Source organism: Mya arenaria, chromosome 2, assembly GCF_026914265.1.
Source record: "Mya arenaria isolate MELC-2E11 chromosome 2, ASM2691426v1".
Taxonomy (NCBI): Eukaryota; Metazoa; Mollusca; class Bivalvia; order Myida; family Myidae; genus Mya; species Mya arenaria.
Window position 1 is genome coordinate 41185330 of NC_069123.1, and position 18263 is coordinate 41203592.

The following is an 18263-nucleotide window of genomic DNA, read 5'->3' on the forward strand; positions in this document are numbered from 1 at the left end:
AAAACTATTAAGTCTTTTTATACTCATTTACTTAAGCTGGATTATATAGATGGCTGTAAGTCTATATGAATCACTTCTGCATCAGTTTCATGTGAATAACAAGTAGACCAAGTATCGGACCCATAATTGCAAACAGTCTCAAGCATCAGTTCAGACTTTCAACAGTTACTGTGATTGCTGTATATATAACCACTATTTCATTCCAACATCATTTATACATATTTTGTAAAAAGAATGCAATAGATTTTATTTGATTTTTCATTTTAAATTTTGCTTTTAGACACTGGAGACTGTTCATAATCAGAGGCAGAGGCCCTAATTTCTAGAAAATTCTTAAGCATGAATTGCATCTTATTATCTGTTAAAGCTATACACATAGTTATTGCTGTTGGTCATGAATGTTTATTTGATTACTTAGACATATTTACTCATTAATGCATGCTTTTGGCAGGTTTAATAGGTCAGTAAGTGTGTCAGAACTGTACAAGATGCGGGATACTATAGAGATTGTGGAGAAGGGCGGGGCCGGTCGCATGATTCACTTGGCCCCAGGGCTGAAGAGAGCTACACCTGAACCCAGCAATGCTGAAGACACAGAGGTATGGATTTGGGGGGGGGGGGTTAAAGCAAAAGGGTTTTATCTTCTTCTTTGTTGAATAAGTGTTAGGACATTTTTTCTCCCCTTGGAATCATGGTGTGCGCACCATGAACAAATGATTTTAACCAAAAAAACATAGTTTTTAATGACTTGATATTTTCTTGTATAAAGAAAACTTGACATTCATTTTTAGCTCCACTGGCCGAAGGCCATGGAGCTTATGTCGTCACAGATTGTCCGTCGTGAGTGCGTGCGTGCGTGCGTGCGTAAACTTTTACTTTAAACGACATCTCCTCTGAAACTGATAAGCGGATTTTGACAAAACTTCACAGGAATGTTCCTTTGGTGGTCCTTTACCAAAATTGCTCAAATGGTTCCGGTCCATTGCACAATATGGCCGCCAGAGCTAAAAATAGCAAAATCTTTAAACGACATCTCCTCTGAAACGGTTCGGCAGATTTTGATGAAACTTGACAGTAATGTTCCTTGGGTGGTCCTTTATTAAAATTGCTCAAATGGTTCTGGTCCATTGCACAATATGGCCGCCACAGCTAAAAATAGCAAAATCTTTAAACGACATCTCCTCTGAAACGGATGGGCAGATTTTGATGAAACTTGACAGAATTGTTCCTTGGGTGGTCCTTAACCAAAATTGCTCAAATGGTTCCGGTCCGCTGCACAACATGGCTGCCAGGGCAAAAAAATAGAAAAACCTTTAAAGAACATCTTCTCAGAAACCGATGATCAGATTTTGATGAAACTTAATAGAAATGTTCCTTGGATGGTCCTTTATCAAATTTGCTTCAATGGTTTCGGTCCACTGCACAAGATGGCCCCCAGAGGTAAAAATAGAAAAACCTTTAAACGACTTCTCCTCAGAAACCGATGATCAGATTTTGATGAAACTTGACAGAAATGTTCCTTGGGTGGTCATTAACCAAAATTTGTTAAATGGTTCCAGTCCACTGCACACCATGGCTGCCAGAGCTAAAAAATAAAAAAAACTTTATACGACTTGTCGTCGAAACCGATGACCTTTTTTCGATAAAACTTGACAGAAATGTTTGTTTGGTGCTCCTTTACTCAAATTGCCCAAATCATTTCGGTCCACTGCATAACATGGCAGCCAGAGCTATTAAAGTAAAAAAATTTTTTAAATAACTTCTCCTCAAAAATTGATGATTGTATTTCTATGAAACTTGACGAAAATGTTCGTTAGGTGGTCTTTGCTTGAACCTTTTGGCCAGTGGAGCACAGGCACTGATGTGCCTCTTGTTTTAAGACCAGTGTGGTGTTATGGCATCATTGTTTAATTTGATAATGGTTTATCATTGAATTAAGCGCTATTCTTTTATACTAATGTATGTTGTGGATAACCTTTCTTTAGCAGTAAAAACACAGCTGCAGGAAAATCGTGATGAAAAATTATTTAAAATGTAAATATAAGGATTGCAGTTTAGTGCATGGTCATGCTATATATATATATATATATATAACTGCGCTTCATGGAATTTGATTAGGTGCTGTCCTACATTCATACAGCATGAACACACCAACAAATGTTAACACTTCTTCATTGTGACAATGACAACTTCGATTAAAATAGGAAATATGTAGATTTGTAAACATTAGCTGAGCCTTTATTGAGATGAGATATATATCATGTTGTTACAAAAGCTCTCTCAAGGGGAACTGAAAACCAACACCTTCATTTCATTGACACTTTCATTTTAATACATAGCATACAGGTTAAAAATGATGAGCTATTGTCGTCACTTGATTGTCGTCGTCGTCATTGTAGCAGGCGTTGGTTAAGTTTTGCGTTTAGGTCACTTACATGGAAACTATCAAAGCTATCACTTTGAAACTTGGGAACCTCATTCATCTAATATCCTTCTTCACATTGTACCGTAAAGATACTCAGTCACCTGTTTTTTTTTGGTAAAAAACCTTTTGATTGATTTTGAGAATTGGATTCTTCAATTTTTGTTGGATTGATTTCATTTTTTTTCACAGACAACAAATGGATAATGCACTTCAATATATCAAGCAGACTTTTGAGTCACACATTTGGTAGGCAGAGGGTTGGGGATATTTTAGTTTTTTTGGACTTTGTAATTTTTAGCTACCGGTAGTATGATTTTTTAAGTTCAGGCAACTTACATCGAAACTATCAAAGCTATCACTTTCAAACTTTGGAATACCTGGTCACTGTCAAATGTTCAATATGAAATAAATAAAGCGTAAAAGGATAAAATCAGACAAGGTTTCAGCACCCGCAGGTGGTGTTCTTGTTCATTTATTAGTTTCATGTTTTAATACTAGTAATGTTGGAAACTCGCATATGTTTTTATCATTCTACTTTGAATAATTGTGTACATGTCTGACCGTATTTCAGGTCCAACAGATAACGGAGGTGGCCGTCTGTCACTACCATTGTCCAGAGGGGAGTTCCATGTACAAGGAGGCGGTCAACATGAGCATTCTGCCCAATGTCAAGGTCCAACTGAAGACCTTTGCTCCTCAAGTCCATTCCCTGCTTATGTCACATGATGGACTCATTCCCTTGATGAGGTATTTGCTGAATTTCACATTTTGTTTTAGGGAGTCCTTTCCTGTTTTGTTTTTTTGATAAACACAAAAGTTTTGTTATCTAAAAGAAATGCAAGACTGATAAAAAAATTGCAATTTTTAGTATGAATCTGCATGTTTTTTTGTTTTTAAAATAATGTTTCAATGATTAAAGATGGATTTGTAGGCCATTGCTGTTCCCAATTCCAACAGTGGACCTGTTTTCTGAATAAAAATTTACAAGTTTGAGCTTTTCTAAATGCCTCTGTTCAAAAGACTTATATACAAGACATGTTATGTTACACTACCAGTCCACACAAAATACAACAAGTCCAATGCATAAGGTAGATGAAATCTAAATGATTTTGGAGCTTTTACATTTTGCACTGTTCAGTTTAATGCTGTTTGGGCAGACAGGCCTTAATAACCTTTAAATCCAAATATAATTGTGCATATACTAAATGTACTTTACCATAGGTTTCCAAAAGAGCATGTTTTATAATTTCTGTATGCTTTATTGCAGTTTTCCAGCCTGCTTCAGCGCGGAGATCACGCAGCTCGTGTATGTGTATGAAGGTGGTGTGCCGCTGGAGCATGTGATCAGCTGTGTGCCAGGTGTTCAGATTGTAACATCCAACACCGGCCTCAAGAAAGTCATCTGGGCAGAAAACAAACCCCCGGGATCACCGGGTATAGATAATATCTAGTCTTGAAGTTTACTATTTGTTATGAAGACTTATTATTTGTTTTATTGCAAATTCAAAGCTACTTGAAGATACTGCTATTGATTGATTTACACTATTGAAGGTAATGATATCAATGTACATTTTAAGCTGCCAATAAAAGGAAATAGTTTGTAAGAAACTGATTGTTTTTTGAAATATTTGTTATTTTTCCACTGTAACTCTTATTAATCATAGGCTACAGTATAAAGGGATAAAATTATACCGGTATGCATAATAAGATGTTATCCAAGCCTGTTTTTACCCATTGCTGGAATGATTTAAGTAATAAAAATTGACTTTTACATAGCACTTGCACTTTTGTTGAAGAGTGTGGGTGCAGATATACTTGGTGCCAAAATCTCTTTTAAAGATATTGAAGCCTGGAATCACCCGTTCAGTTACGATGGGTTACAATAGGGAAAATAGTATTTTAAACTTGGTTTACACTAATGTTTTGTTGTATCCATGCCCTTTAAGTAAAGTGCAAGTTTGTGATCGTTTTAAAACTTAAAAGTTGGGTTTATTGGGCAAGGGGTGAAAACGGATGGTTAATCTTGTAACTGTGTTATACTTCTCAAACAAACATGTGGTAGTTATTGTGTTGTTGTTTCTGTCCAGAGCCAGGATCTCCAGGATGTAATGGCTCAGTGAGCCACCATTTGAGCCAGTTTGGACGGGAGATGGTTGATCTGCTCAAATCCCAGCCGAGCTGTCGTCTAGCTTTCAGCAAGTTTATTCCCTCCTACCACCAACACTTTGGGAGGCAACTGAGGGTTGCGGACTATGGGTACTCACGCCTGGGTGACTTGTTTGATGCCATTCCTCATGTTATCCAGGTGAGTTTTTAGGGAACTTGAAATACGAGTTTTATTACACATCAGTCTTTATCATTTTCTTGTTTTAACACTGAAGTCTTTTATTGTTGATTTCAACATCTAGCTTGTGCTATCACAATAAATGATAATTAAAAGAAAGGTACCTACAATGACAATATGTATAAACCAAAAAACACACCATTATATAAGATATATGACACACAGTCACCACTGACGGTCAGATTGCATTGTATGCATTAGCCAGTCAGCACCTGAAGGTGTATATTGTGTTTTTCATCTGAAGGTGAAGGAGACTGGAGATTGTAATGTGCTGTTGTTGACCCTTAATACTCCCAAAAAGAGTTAGTCAACCACCTGTTGCTAGAGTGTTCATAATGGGAGATAATTCTACCTTTGAATTGATTTAAACTCTTACTGTATTATACCTGCAGATGATTGGTATGGGAGACCGTAAGGTGCTGTCGTTGGCTCACAAGACCCAGGTTAAGAGATTCACAGCTGACCTTCTCAAGTTACTGAAGAATGCTCAAGGGAGACAAGTCTACCTCTCTGATCTTACTGAAGAGTTCTGTATGTAGGATAGGTTACATCATACTAATATTGTGGGATTTGGTCAGATAATGGATTTTGTAGTGATACAAGATGTAATTTGAACAACATGGTAGATACATGCAATTTGTTCAGTGAACCTAATTTTAAAGCTGAAGATTTAAAGTACCACACTATATAACTAAGAGTTATATTGCTTAGAAACTTTGAAAGCAGGAACCTACTGTAAATGACTGGGTATAAGACAATAGGGGGTATACATGTAAGACGCAGGCAAAAAATCCGTGAAAAATCCATGAAAAAACTTAATCTATGTTTTGAGTTAAAGGACGCATAGAAAAAAATGTCAAAATGTCTGCCGTGATCGGCCACCATGTTTGTTGACAGTGACGAAAAAAATGTTTTTCGTGAAAATGGCGATGGTTATTTCTAAAACCATACAATACTAATACAAAGCAAAATATGTTTCTTTGTTTATTCGTTTCATGTTATATAAAAACCTTACAATTTATTTCAAATTGTGTCTGGATGGCACTGAAAAGTACCTTTTATGACAATTTGTAAGATTTCTTTCAAACGGTATATCGTAAACGATAACCTGTCAAGAATGAAAAGTTTAGTAATGCAAAAATCTTATATTGTACAGGTTTGTTCTCGAAATTTCAACACCTACAGAAAAGAATAAAGAACGTGGCAAAGTGCGAAAAAACAAGACCATTATCGCAACAGTTTGTAGTAGTGGTATGTTAAACAGCTTTAAAGGCAGTTTTTCACACCTTATCGTACAACTGACAAAAAATATTTTGACAGTGCACAGATTTGCTTCTTTATATGCATGTTTAATTATCGTTATATTCAAAATAGTATTGAATAATTTTAATAATTTTAATCATACAATATTTTTTTTAACTATAATCGTCTTACGCTATTCCGTATCCCGATCTTCATCTGCAGTTTTAACCCGTATATACTCAATCAATATGACGCGAGTAACATCCTAAGTCTACATAAGTCTTTACAACGCTCGGCCTGAAATCGACCTCAGAAAAAAAGTTTAAAAGCTTGTTACTGGTTATTAGACGCAGGCATTTTTTAACATCAAAATCTGAGGGGGAAAAGTGTGTCTAATACCCAGTCATTTACGGTATATGTATATTTTATGTTATGTATTTCTTTGGACCTTGCGATCAAGGATAACCCGTGAAAGTGCAAGCACTTATTTCCAACGGGGTCCTTTGTTTTTGCTGAAGGGACAGCACGCTGAAGAGACAGTGGTGGGATACAAGGAAGTCCGGGTGCGAGACCCTAGCTCTTTTTCGAAGAGACCCCTTGGTTCTTTTACGTGCTCGGTGTAAAGCACCGATACACGGGGTACAACTTTCCTGGGTTAAACCAGTACTGAGTACACCACTTTTCCAAGCACTACCCTTTAAATGCCAAGCGCCAGGCAAGGGAGCTACTTGTACCAACTTTTAACGTCTTTTGGTATGACGCGGCCAGGGATCGAACCCACGACCTCCCGCTCCGTAGGCGGACGCTTATCCACTAGGCCACGGAGACGGTCTTGTTGATGTTGATGGGCTTGTTGTTTATTAATGTCATTGTCGTTAACTTTTAAAGGCTAAATAGATATGTGAGGTGCTCATATGTTTAGATAATTAAGTACAGTTGAATATTGTCTGAAATCTTATTAGACATAGTGCAGACCATGAAACCTCCAGGATAGTAAATATTTAAAAGTGAGGATGTTTACAACTCTGTGAACTTTAACAAAGTTCTGAACAATCAGCCCGATGTTTCTTTCATTTGATATTTTGATATCTGCATTGCATATTATAGAGTACTTAATCTTATCTCAATATTGAAATATTTTATTCGGATTTAACACATTAACTGTCTACCAACAGGTAAACTGTTCAACCGTAGCTGGGATGTTGTGGAGTATGGGATATGTCACTTGGACGACATGTTGTCAGAGCTCCCTCCTAATACTGTACAGGTACGGAACCACAGAATGTGTCTTTCCACATGTAAGATGTTCAATTGTAACTGGCTTGACAACATCTTGTCAGCTGCCCCCAATGTGCAGGTAAGAAAAACCTAGATAAGGCATTTTAATTTAAATCACAGGTCAGGGGCACATTTCATCACTGATACAAACTAGTTGATTTCCTCCAATTTGTTTTTAACTTGATTCAAGCAACTGTATAGGAAAATATTATACTAACATAGTAAAATGAGCTGTAGGCATTTAAATTGACCGAGATATATATTGATCAGTGTTAGGTGATATCTTAGGTGCTTGTATAATGTTGAACGGTCTTCAACAACTCTGGACTTTGATATCAGATCTTGATTTTATACTTTGACTGTTTCAGAAGTCCTTTTGTTACTGAGATATCATTAAACTTTTTCAGGTGACTTCAGAAGGCCACAACACTGTTATAGCCCTACCAAGAGTTGGTGAGTGCAACATAAGATTTGCCAGTGGTATTAATGTAAACATACACGATATTTTACATAGTACAATGTTACTCTAGCTGAAAATTGTTAAGTTTCCCTTTGGGGTTTACATGTACTTTTAAGTGTGTCTGTATGTAGAATTTGCATCAACCATGGCCAATTCTTAAAAAAATGTTCCAAGATGTTCGACTGAAACTTGAGAGAAAATGCACTCGTAAAGCAAGGCTTTTAACTCTAGCTTTAATTATTGTCGAGTCATCTCACTTCATGTAGATGAAGTGAAAAAAATTTGAGCATTGGTGGCACTCCGCAACAATCTTTCATTTTAACATGTTTTTGTTTAGAATAAAATGTCTGAATTAAATTGGCATAGTAATGAATAAAAAATTCTAACTATTTACCAAATGGTCTGTAGCCATATACCATCTAATATCCTTGACTTCTTTAGTTGTTAAACGAAATAAAGATTTGACAACTTGTGCCTGGTTAATCATTCTATAAAGTACTCATTCATGATGCCCATTGATAAAGCTGTATCGCCATATTATTTCTATTTCCCCATAGAGCCTACAGACGAGGAGCTGGAGAGGATCAAGCAGTTTTCTTTAGAGATTGTGGATCTGTTAAAACATAGTGACCACTGCCGTATGCCATTCACGAAGCTCGTACCCTCTTACCACCATCACTTTGGGAGACAGTTACGCGTGGGTGATTATGGGTATACCAAGCTGCAGGACCTTCTGGAGTCTCTTAGTAATGTTGTAGAGGTACATACATATGTTATAATCGTGTATGTCGCCCTATTTCTCAAATATACATGTGTTTGTCATAGATGTATAGAGTGTCTAATTGTGTTCCTATTCTATCATATGCTCTACGCCAATAACAAATAGAGTCTGGTTTTTACATAAAAACACATAGATTAAAAAAGTTTATGAAAAATGACAAACCTGCATATAAAATGGAAGAAATTAGAAGTTTATAATAACTTTTAAAAGAGATTGGAAATCACATTGTGAGGTTATAGTTAATTTTGTTTTGTTTTAAATATTCAATTTAGCTTGTTTAACTCAGATATATATATATATATATATATCCGCAGTTGGATGAGGAAGTTGAAGAGCGGATGATAAGGTTGACAGAGAGTGAGTTACGTAAAGTAGTCGGGGATCAGGTGGTTGCCATGTTGAAGGAACAGCGTGTACACTGCTGCCCTCTAGACCAGCTTACAACCAACTACCAACAGGTATGACACATTTTTAGCTTGTCTGTTCCAGGACTCATCATCCTCACTAGCATGTAAAAACCTTAAATTTGGCCACAATTCAAGATATTCAAATGGGAAGTGGTATATACAGTTTTGTTCGAAAGTTTAGTCATTATTATTATCTTAAGTACACAAATGGTGATTAGGAGTTTGCTATGATGAGGGATCAGCATGCATTCTGCTGTTTACCTTATTATAAACAAGATCATGCTAAAAATTCAAAGTTTATGGCTGTGCATAATATCTGCCACATAACATATCCCTATGGTATTATACAGATGTATGGGTTCCCCCTCCCACTGGCAGACCTGCATGTAGAAACTCCACAGCAGCTGGCTACCAAACTCAAACATGTTGTCAAGGTGCGTAAAAATTGATTATTTTTACCATTTTCAAGTTAAAATGTTTACTTGCATTAAATAGAAATGTAATGAATTAATCAGCAAATTAGTTGTTATTTTAAGTTTTAATCCTTGAAAATTGTAATCCATCATGAAAGCAGTTTTCAAGAAATAAACATCAATTTATTGTCATAGCAATGGCGTCTTTGTGTATATCTGTGTGCAAAATTTTGAACCATGGTCAGAACTGAAATACCATTTGAAACATACATTTGTACACAGAACATGTACAGATTAGAAAATGCTAAATTGCGTATATATATATTTTCAGCTGGAGGTTTATGATGGTCGTGAGTACCTAGTACTGTCTGATCGCACAAGTGCCCCACCACTTGCCCGCCAGGTTCTACAACTCCTGATGGATCAGAGTGGTGGTTCCCTCCCTTTAATGGAGCTGTGCAGCAGATACAAGACCACTTTTGGGGCAGAGCCCAACATCACCAAGATAAAGGAGGAGTTGCTGGACTATGTTCAGGTATGACATTGGACATGAATACATGAAATATAATTTCGTTAACAAATATTATTTTGTTGTACGGGCAGGGGTGGTATTCATAAACCTTATAAGGCATTTCCTAACTTAATTCATTTTCCTAACTTATGTATCTCTCTTATTTTATGATAAGTTGATAATATCTGAAATACTTTCTCTTCAACAGACTTATCAAAAACACATTCTTTTATTTTGAAAACAATTAAACTTTTCTTTTAACTTGACTACAAAAACTATAGGGAAGCTAACAAATGACTTAAAAAGTTTATAAATACTGTACCAGGACTCAGACAATATGATATCCTAAATTTGTATGTCATGTTGTACAGATGAACAAAATTAATGTCTGGACAGAAGTCTGCTAAATCATGAACTGATTTGGTATTTTTGAAATAATGTCACTTTCCTTCCTCCTGCAGATAAGTGGTGATGATGAGTCTGGAGTAATTAGCCTGACCCCACTCCAAACCCTAGCCCGGGATCTCAGAACCCTGCTACAAATACATGGGAAAATCACCCTGTCCCACCTGGAGCGGCTGTTTTATAAGCGCTACTGTGTGGAGCTGAAACCAGCTTTGTACGGGTTCCAGACCACTGTTGCCCTGCTCATGGCTATTCCTCATGTGGTCACCATCAAGGGAAAGGGGAACCGAAGGATGGTACACCTCTCTGGGGACCTGCAGGGTGAGTAGTATTGTGTGGTTGAAAATATTTATTATTCTCTTTATTATAATATGTTAAGAATGTAATCTTTAAAACCATTTCTTTTACATTCATAGAATATGATTTAAGATGTCAATTGTTATCAATTAAAAAAAGAAAGGTCTAATTTCATTGTAGTTTCTTCTGAAAAAAATCAACATGAACCATCCATCTGTAATCAGTTGTTTTGTACTTATTTAAACATACTTGTAAAACTTTGTTACATTTCAGGCACTCTGCCAATAATAGACGAATCCTACAGCAGTCGGCCAGACTCAGATACGCCTTCCAATGACTCTGGCTCTGCCCTCACAGATGATGACACACCCACAGAATTGAAGTCTCGCCCCCAGGATCTCCTTGATGAACATGTGCCTTTCGGAGTGCCCTCCCCTGCACTCAAACCTGACAGCATGGGCTCACACATTGACCTGATTAAATTTGATATAAATCCAGGTAATTATGTTAAATTTGTATTTTAAAATATTCATTTCCATTCAAAATATATTTGTAAGAGATAACAAAAAAACATTATTTAACTATCTGTGGCAGTCCAGGGCTTGATATTCATTCTTTCATGTACATATCCTTTTAATTTGATAAAAGTTGCAATGTAACAAAGTTCTTGTGATAGTGTTATGTGTCTTGAATCTATATATTTTTGTGTTTCAGAATATGCTGACAGTATCTTTGCTTCTATAAGTGAGGAGGACCGAGGGCATCAGAAAACTCCGCTCTGTCAAACACCCACATCCCAGCTATTACAACTTGCTGCACAGTTCTTGCCTCAGACCCCGCCCCCAGACGAGCCCCTAGGTCCTTCCCCAACCCCCCAATCAACCCTGGAAATCTTGAAGCAGGGGTGGTGGTCAGCCAGTCCAAGTCAGCTGCAAGAGGTTAGTGCCAGCATCAAAAATGCAGGGATTGTTGACCAGATGGCAGCCATTAAACTCATTGAAAATAAATCCAAAGAAAATATGGAAGGGCAAGGAGAAAATGAACCAAGGAGTAAAGAAAGTCAGACAAAAACTGATAACTTGAAAAAGGTTGACAGCAGAACAGAATCTGCAGAGTTGTCAGATGATGAAACAGAAACAAGTGTTGAAAGAGGGCAAGATCACAGGTGTGCGATTCAGAGTCTGTCCGCTACGCTTGCTTACTTAAGAGAAACAAGTAGTCTTACAGACCATATTCCAGATGGTCAGTCAACAGGTAGCAACAGAATGAATGCAGTAAAAGTACTCAAGCGACCAGAATCTCCTTTGTGTCTCATTGAAAAAGATGATGGTGACAAAATCAAAGCAGCCGTAAAAATAAAGAAGGAAAAACTTTCTGATGACGAAGACACAGAAAAGTCTGTCCTTTCTCCGCCACTAGGGGCTCATCCATTGCAGCCTGGCTCATACTGGTATTCCAAACAGTTCAAAAGCAAAACGTCATCACTGGAACTCCCATCAAAGAGCCCGGAGGATGTACGCAAAGTGCTGGCTTCTCTCGCCCTTCCAAAATCTAGAGAAGTAGCTATGGACTATAGCATGGATGGAAACAGTCGGGAGTTTGAAGCTGCCACTCCTCATGCCAGTATTGACAACAGTGACACTCTAACTGATGGATTTCCTGATTTCAGTTCCGAAGTAATAAATGTTGATTACAGTGCCTTGGTAAAAGACTCTAAACAATACAACAACAATCCTACTACCAAAGCCGACTCCGAAAGAATAATTCCAGGAAAAACAACTAAACATGATTTGGATCATAAGTTTGGTAACTGTTTTGCTGATGACTGTATGTGTTATGAAGTTGTCTTTCGTCAGGACCAGCCAATCGAGACAAGCTCGATTAAATCTGATTCAAGCTTCACCACGGAGAGTCCTGAAGTTTCGCCAACAAAATCAAGACCTTCGAAACAGAGGCTGAGCACAAGTCCACTTAGTGATGAATCAGGAAATAGTTCCATTAACAAACGTAGGTCTAGAATTGCAGCCAAATTTGGTCAGCTTGTTGAATAAGACTGATAAAGTGAAATTTGAGGCTGTTGATATTATTTCGTATTTTAATGCTTTGTCTCTTCACTTTTTTCTTTACTTTTTTTGAAAAAAAAAGAAAAAGATTGAAAAGGGACTTTTGTAAATGCATGAAATTGTTGCAAGACAAATGAACACAGGGTTTGTTGATTCAACTCCAGTTGTTCTTTGCTTGTCTTGAGAGGTATAGTGGGGGCTTCTTGGCTGTATGAAAAGATAAATATATACAATGATGATTCAACGGACAATCAGCCTCACCTTATCTGCATGCGATCATAAGGAAGTATATTAAGTTCTTTTGATTGCAATAACAAATTATGAAGATAGGATGAAAATCATACAAAAAAACACTGTGTTGATAGAAAACAACAACATTTGAGCAGGAATTCTAAAACAATGTTGTGTTTGGAAAATTGTAATGTAGAATACATCTTTTGTACACATTGACTTATCAATAAATTCCATTACTGAATGTAAATACTGACACTTTTGGACTCACAGTGCCAGTGTATTGTATATGTATATATTATTATCTTATTCTTTGAAATTGACTTTGCCTTAAACCCGGCAAACACAAGTGATGAAACTTGTTGCCTGGTTACGGTTGTTGTGTGGATTTATATTTAGAGATGTGCTGGAATTAGTAGTGCTAGTTACATGATTGTTTACAATATCATGTTGTAAATATGTTTTGAGGCTAAAATTACATATTTCCTTTGTTTTGTGATTATCTAAAAACATTGTTATTGCCTGTACTTGGTCAAAGAAGACTGTGGTTTGAAAATGACTTATATTTGCAATTAAACTTGTATTTATTACCAACTTTAATCAGATAAACTTCATGAAAACATTGCAAGTAACTTACTTGAATTTGAGATTTAAGATGACATATTCCCTGAGAATATTAAGAAAATTGTGCTTCAAATGCTCGTCAGTACTGGTTTCTCCAGGAATAGAACATCAAGCTGTCTTGTGATAATATATCATTTTTTGTGTGCTTACATGAGTTATCACATATATTTGGAAAGCCCCATATATAGCTTTTACTTAGGAAAGATAAGGCTTGATTTTTGTGCCTTAAGATGAAACCTTGTCTGTACATTTTAATGTGTGTTGAGTGCTTTCATTTGAAGATATTCTATTGATGAAATTGAGAAATATGTTGTTAATGCATTCTTAAGTGCATATGTGGATATATGTTGATGATTATTTTGACGCTGTTTAAGTAAATAAACATTTAGTATTATCTGGCTTGTAAATATTTTGATTTTATCATTTGGTTATGGGTTTTTCTTTTCTTTTTTGCTCGAGTTATAGCTTAGTGATTTGTGGCAACAAAATGTTATTGATTTAACAAATTTTGATGTTAAATGAATGAAAGAATAATTATGAAGTAATACATAAAGACAGCCCATATGTTTGAAGACAGTAAATTATGTACATGTTTTGATTATAATTCAATGTTTTGCTTAGGTATTTTACTTAAATAATTAAGTTTCATTAAGATCACACAATAAATTACTTGTGCATGTCTGTAACTGCATGTCTGCATGTATATTTCTATACACATACTTTTTAGTGGTCTGTTTCATGAGGCTCTTGTATTTGTTATTTGATCTAACTGACGTTGTGGCAATATATTTATGAAAAATGCTGTACATCATTTTGTATATGTTACTTTTAAAGGGACTAGACACCAGAAGATTCGATTGCAAGAAGAAAAGAAAATTTTCATAAACTTGACATTGTTGTGTACAACACAATGAATCTTACCTACTGATGTATCCTATCGCTTACAACATATGCATCTTTCGCAGTTTTTGTGCATTTTTCTTATTTGAAATTTACTGTGGTTGTCTACCACATCAATCCCAGAAAGTTAAAAAATACCTTCAGTATATTTATGTGTACTCAAAAACAGATATTCTTTAAACTGTGAAACCATTCTGTGCTATTTTTAAATACAAGGAAACTCGGATGAGACAGCAGCATGATTGTTGCGTATATTCGTTTAGTCATGTACAATGATGTATTATTGGCCTCCTTCTAGCTTGCATTGATGATTCTAGACTTTTGAAAACATAGTGTATTTCCCATTTTTTGGATCATCTAGTTTCTAGTCCCTTTAAAGCATTTGATGTACAACTTACATGTTAAATGATAATACATATGTATGTTGCTTGATACTGTAATTATGTATTTCATGAAATGGTAGATTTTTTTTTAATATGTAAATGTACATATGTAAGACATGTGGAGGAGAAGGTCTCTAAGGCCATACTTTATTTTATTTTGTTTGGCATTAACCATAGTTTTTGAAATTTAGCACCTCTTAAAAAACACAGGCAGATATTGAACAAAAAACAATGTCATGCCAGTTGACGACACTTCTGTGACTTGGATAACTGGTTCTTCTTCGTTAATGGCTAACCATCAAATATGCCATTTATGGCCACTGTTTAAAGATGGTGAGAACATTTTCCAATCAAGGTCGATTCTATCATCTGGTTGGACCATTAGAAAATGGCAACATTTTTGCTTCCAATTAGGACTGGTCTTCACAAAAACATGTAATCTGTTTACTTGCTGAATTATTGTTAAACACTACAAGAAAATGAAAATCATTGGGATACAAATGGGTCACTGTATGCTTGCATTCTTATTCATGCCATTCAGTGGTTTCCAGGGCTGTTTTGATAATGGAAACGATAAAACATATGCAAATTATACTATTGTTGTCATGTAAGTAAGTATTGTTATCTTCTGTGTAGAGGATTCTCTTTTTTTGCTTATGGAGTTCGAAGCCTAGATGCAAAAAAATACAAATGTTTAAGTTGTAAATAGTTTTATGAGTGAAAAATTTGAGGAATCTTTATTAAACAATATTAACTAGTAATAAAAGTGGCTGCATTTAAGGCAAACTTTATAATAATCATGTCCTGATACAAGATGTTTTGAAAATATTAATGTACATGTAAAGTTAAATTCAATTAATCCCATTTATTTTGTTCACAAATTTTGAAAAAGTAACTTGTTTTGTAGATAAGTAAACTGATATAGACTTACACATGGAACTACATGCATTTGTCTTAATTAGAATATAATTGTGTTTGTTCAAAAATAAACAAAATGTTCCTCATATGTTGTTTTTGTTTTAAATAAGGCTGTCTGATCCGTACATACCAATGTGCATTCATTTATTTGGTTTGATATTCTTCATGTCTTACAAGTTAATTTTATATAGATATTGGTCATGTTTGGTTAAAACTAGGGTACCTATATAGCTGTCACAATGGCTGTTCCATAAGTGCAAATGTGTCTGTCTTGACCAGGCTGTTATCTAGACCATGCATTAAATGATTTTCAAACAAGAGGCCCACGACAGCCTGTGCTCTGCTCGTTGATATTGGTAATTTTTGGATCCAAAACATGTACATACTATTAATAGTTAATATACTGAACCCACCTTCAAAAGAAAGCAATTCGTCAACCGAAAATTGACCTGGTTATGTATGCAAAGGAAGAGTTACATTATCATAATACAAAAATCTCTGTACAAGTTCTGTCTCCCTATGAGTATACGTTTAAAAGGATTACACTATTTCAAAGGCCCTAATCCAGTCATAGATGGATGGATCTGGCTGGTTTTTGAAACGAACTGAGCTCTCGTTGAAAACTAACTACTGTATAAGTTTGATTGAGAAACAATTAAATGGAATACTTTTACCCTCACAAGCAATAATTTTCGAACAACACATGAACGCCACGCCTTTGTATAGGCTCTTCTGACATTGGCCTCAGAGGTTTAATGTCAAAAGGAGTACTGTTGGATTGACTGATCTTGGCTTAACCTTGCCATGAAGGGCAGCATGTCGCAGGTTTTGTGAATCTTTACCATGAAGGATAGGATTTGCAAAAAACCTTGCCATGACTGTTCCCTATGGTGGGGCGGGGTGTTGCAGGTTCTGTGTATGTGCTTGTTTGCAACCGTGCTGAACCTTGACCGTGCCTAATGGCATTGTCAAAAAACTTACCATGAAGGCTCACCATGATGAGGCTGCATGTTGTGCACAAAACCAATGTTTGTACCTCAAAAGTCAATGTTGCACTTAGAGGTCATAAGTTTAAATGAAGTGCACCACTGTTTTAGATATTACACATAGTCGAATGCTACCAAATGCTAATTTGTCATAAAATAATGGAATAATTATAATCTGCGGTTCAACTCCATGTTATTCTGTTTTGCAATAGCAGGGAAGAACATCATGTCTGTATCAAAGGCACTTTCAACAGGCTCAACATGACACCATTTGACATATATGATAATGTGGCTAGCAGCCCTAAATTTTACAATTGTCATCCACTGTTGAAGGTAAATAAGTGTAGATCAAGCTTGCTCTTCACATTGAGTTTTTTGTTTGTTCAAGGTCACTGTAGCCCTGAAATTTGACCTGCTGACATCAAAATCATGACCAACCTCCCTCCTACCTTTCAGGAATGAAGGCCTTAGCATACTCCAGTTATCAATCAGAAAAGCTTATTGTGTTCAAGGTCACCATATCTAACCTCAAAATCAATAGGAGTCGACTTAACTCAAAATCAATTGGAGTCGTCTGCTGGTCATTACTAACATAGTTTGATGACCTTAGGACCAAGCATACTCTAATTATCAATCAGAAAAGTTGTTTGTGTTCAAGGTCAGAAAGACTGTGACCTTTAACTTCAAGACTGAATGTGGTCATCTGCTGGTCATGACTAATATCCCTACCAAGTTTGAGGACTGTAATATGAAGCATACTTTTGTTATCAATCAGACAAGCTTTATGTGTTCAAGGTCACCACTATGACTTTTTACCTAGTGACATCAAAATCAATAACCTCCCTGTCAAGTTTTAGGAAAAAAGGTCCAAGCATACTCTTACTATAAATCAAACTAGTTTTTTATGTTTAAGGTCACCATGACCACGACCATCGACTTCAAATAAATATGGGTCACCTTTTGGTCATGGACAAACTACCTATCAAATTTGAGAACCGCAAGACCAAGCATGCTCTAGTTATCAATCAGTTTTTTGTGTTCAAAGTCACCACAATTGTGACCTTTGACCTACTGACATCAAAGTCAATAGGTTTCAACTACTTGTCATGACCAACCTGTCTATCAAATTTCGGGACCGTTGGACCTATTTACTTCAATATCAATAAGAGTTATCTGCTGGTCATGACCAAGATTGAGGACCATATGACAAAGCATACTATAGTTATCACTTGAACAAACAAAAAATTGAGTCCAAGATCACTGCCACCCTGATCTACATACCTCAGAAACAAAAGGGGTCATCTGCTGGTAAGTTTAAGGACTGTAGGACCAAACATATGTTAATAATCAATTCAACAAAGTTTAATCTACCTGGCATGTGCACAGCAATACGTCTTCTCTTATTCAAGACCACCACATCTGTAACCTTAGACCTACTGACCTAAAGATCAATATGGGTTATCTACTGGTCAAAACTAATCTCCCTACCAAGTTTGAGGACCTTAGTCCCAAGTGTTCTCTTGTTATCAATTGGACAAGGTTTGATCTACTGACCAATGGACCAACACTTGACACTTATCCCAGCAATGAATTGT

The 18263-nt window shown here is 36.1% G+C and overlaps 1 protein-coding gene across 3 annotated transcripts in view; it reads left to right on the forward strand.

Moving 5' to 3' along the window:
* Positions 1–15754, forward strand: part of LOC128207028 (meiosis regulator and mRNA stability factor 1-like) — a 31401-nt gene extending 15647 nt beyond the window's left edge. For all 3 annotated transcript variants that reach the window (XM_052909833.1, XM_052909827.1, XM_052909844.1), the window contains exons 12-25: positions 452–599; positions 2997–3172; positions 3693–3859; positions 4513–4730; positions 5162–5300; positions 7187–7278; positions 7697–7742; positions 8307–8509; positions 8845–8988; positions 9288–9371; positions 9682–9885; positions 10323–10587; positions 10837–11061; positions 11278–15754. In XM_052909833.1, the coding sequence (XP_052765793.1) occupies positions 452–599; positions 2997–3172; positions 3693–3859; positions 4513–4730; positions 5162–5300; positions 7187–7278; positions 7697–7742; positions 8307–8509; positions 8845–8988; positions 9288–9371; positions 9682–9885; positions 10323–10587; positions 10837–11061; positions 11278–12614 (3448 nt within the window). In that variant the 3' untranslated portion in view covers positions 12615–15754. The remainder of the gene's footprint in view (positions 1–451; positions 600–2996; positions 3173–3692; positions 3860–4512; positions 4731–5161; positions 5301–7186; positions 7279–7696; positions 7743–8306; positions 8510–8844; positions 8989–9287; positions 9372–9681; positions 9886–10322; positions 10588–10836; positions 11062–11277) is intronic.
* Positions 15755–18263: the final 2509 nt, after the last annotated feature.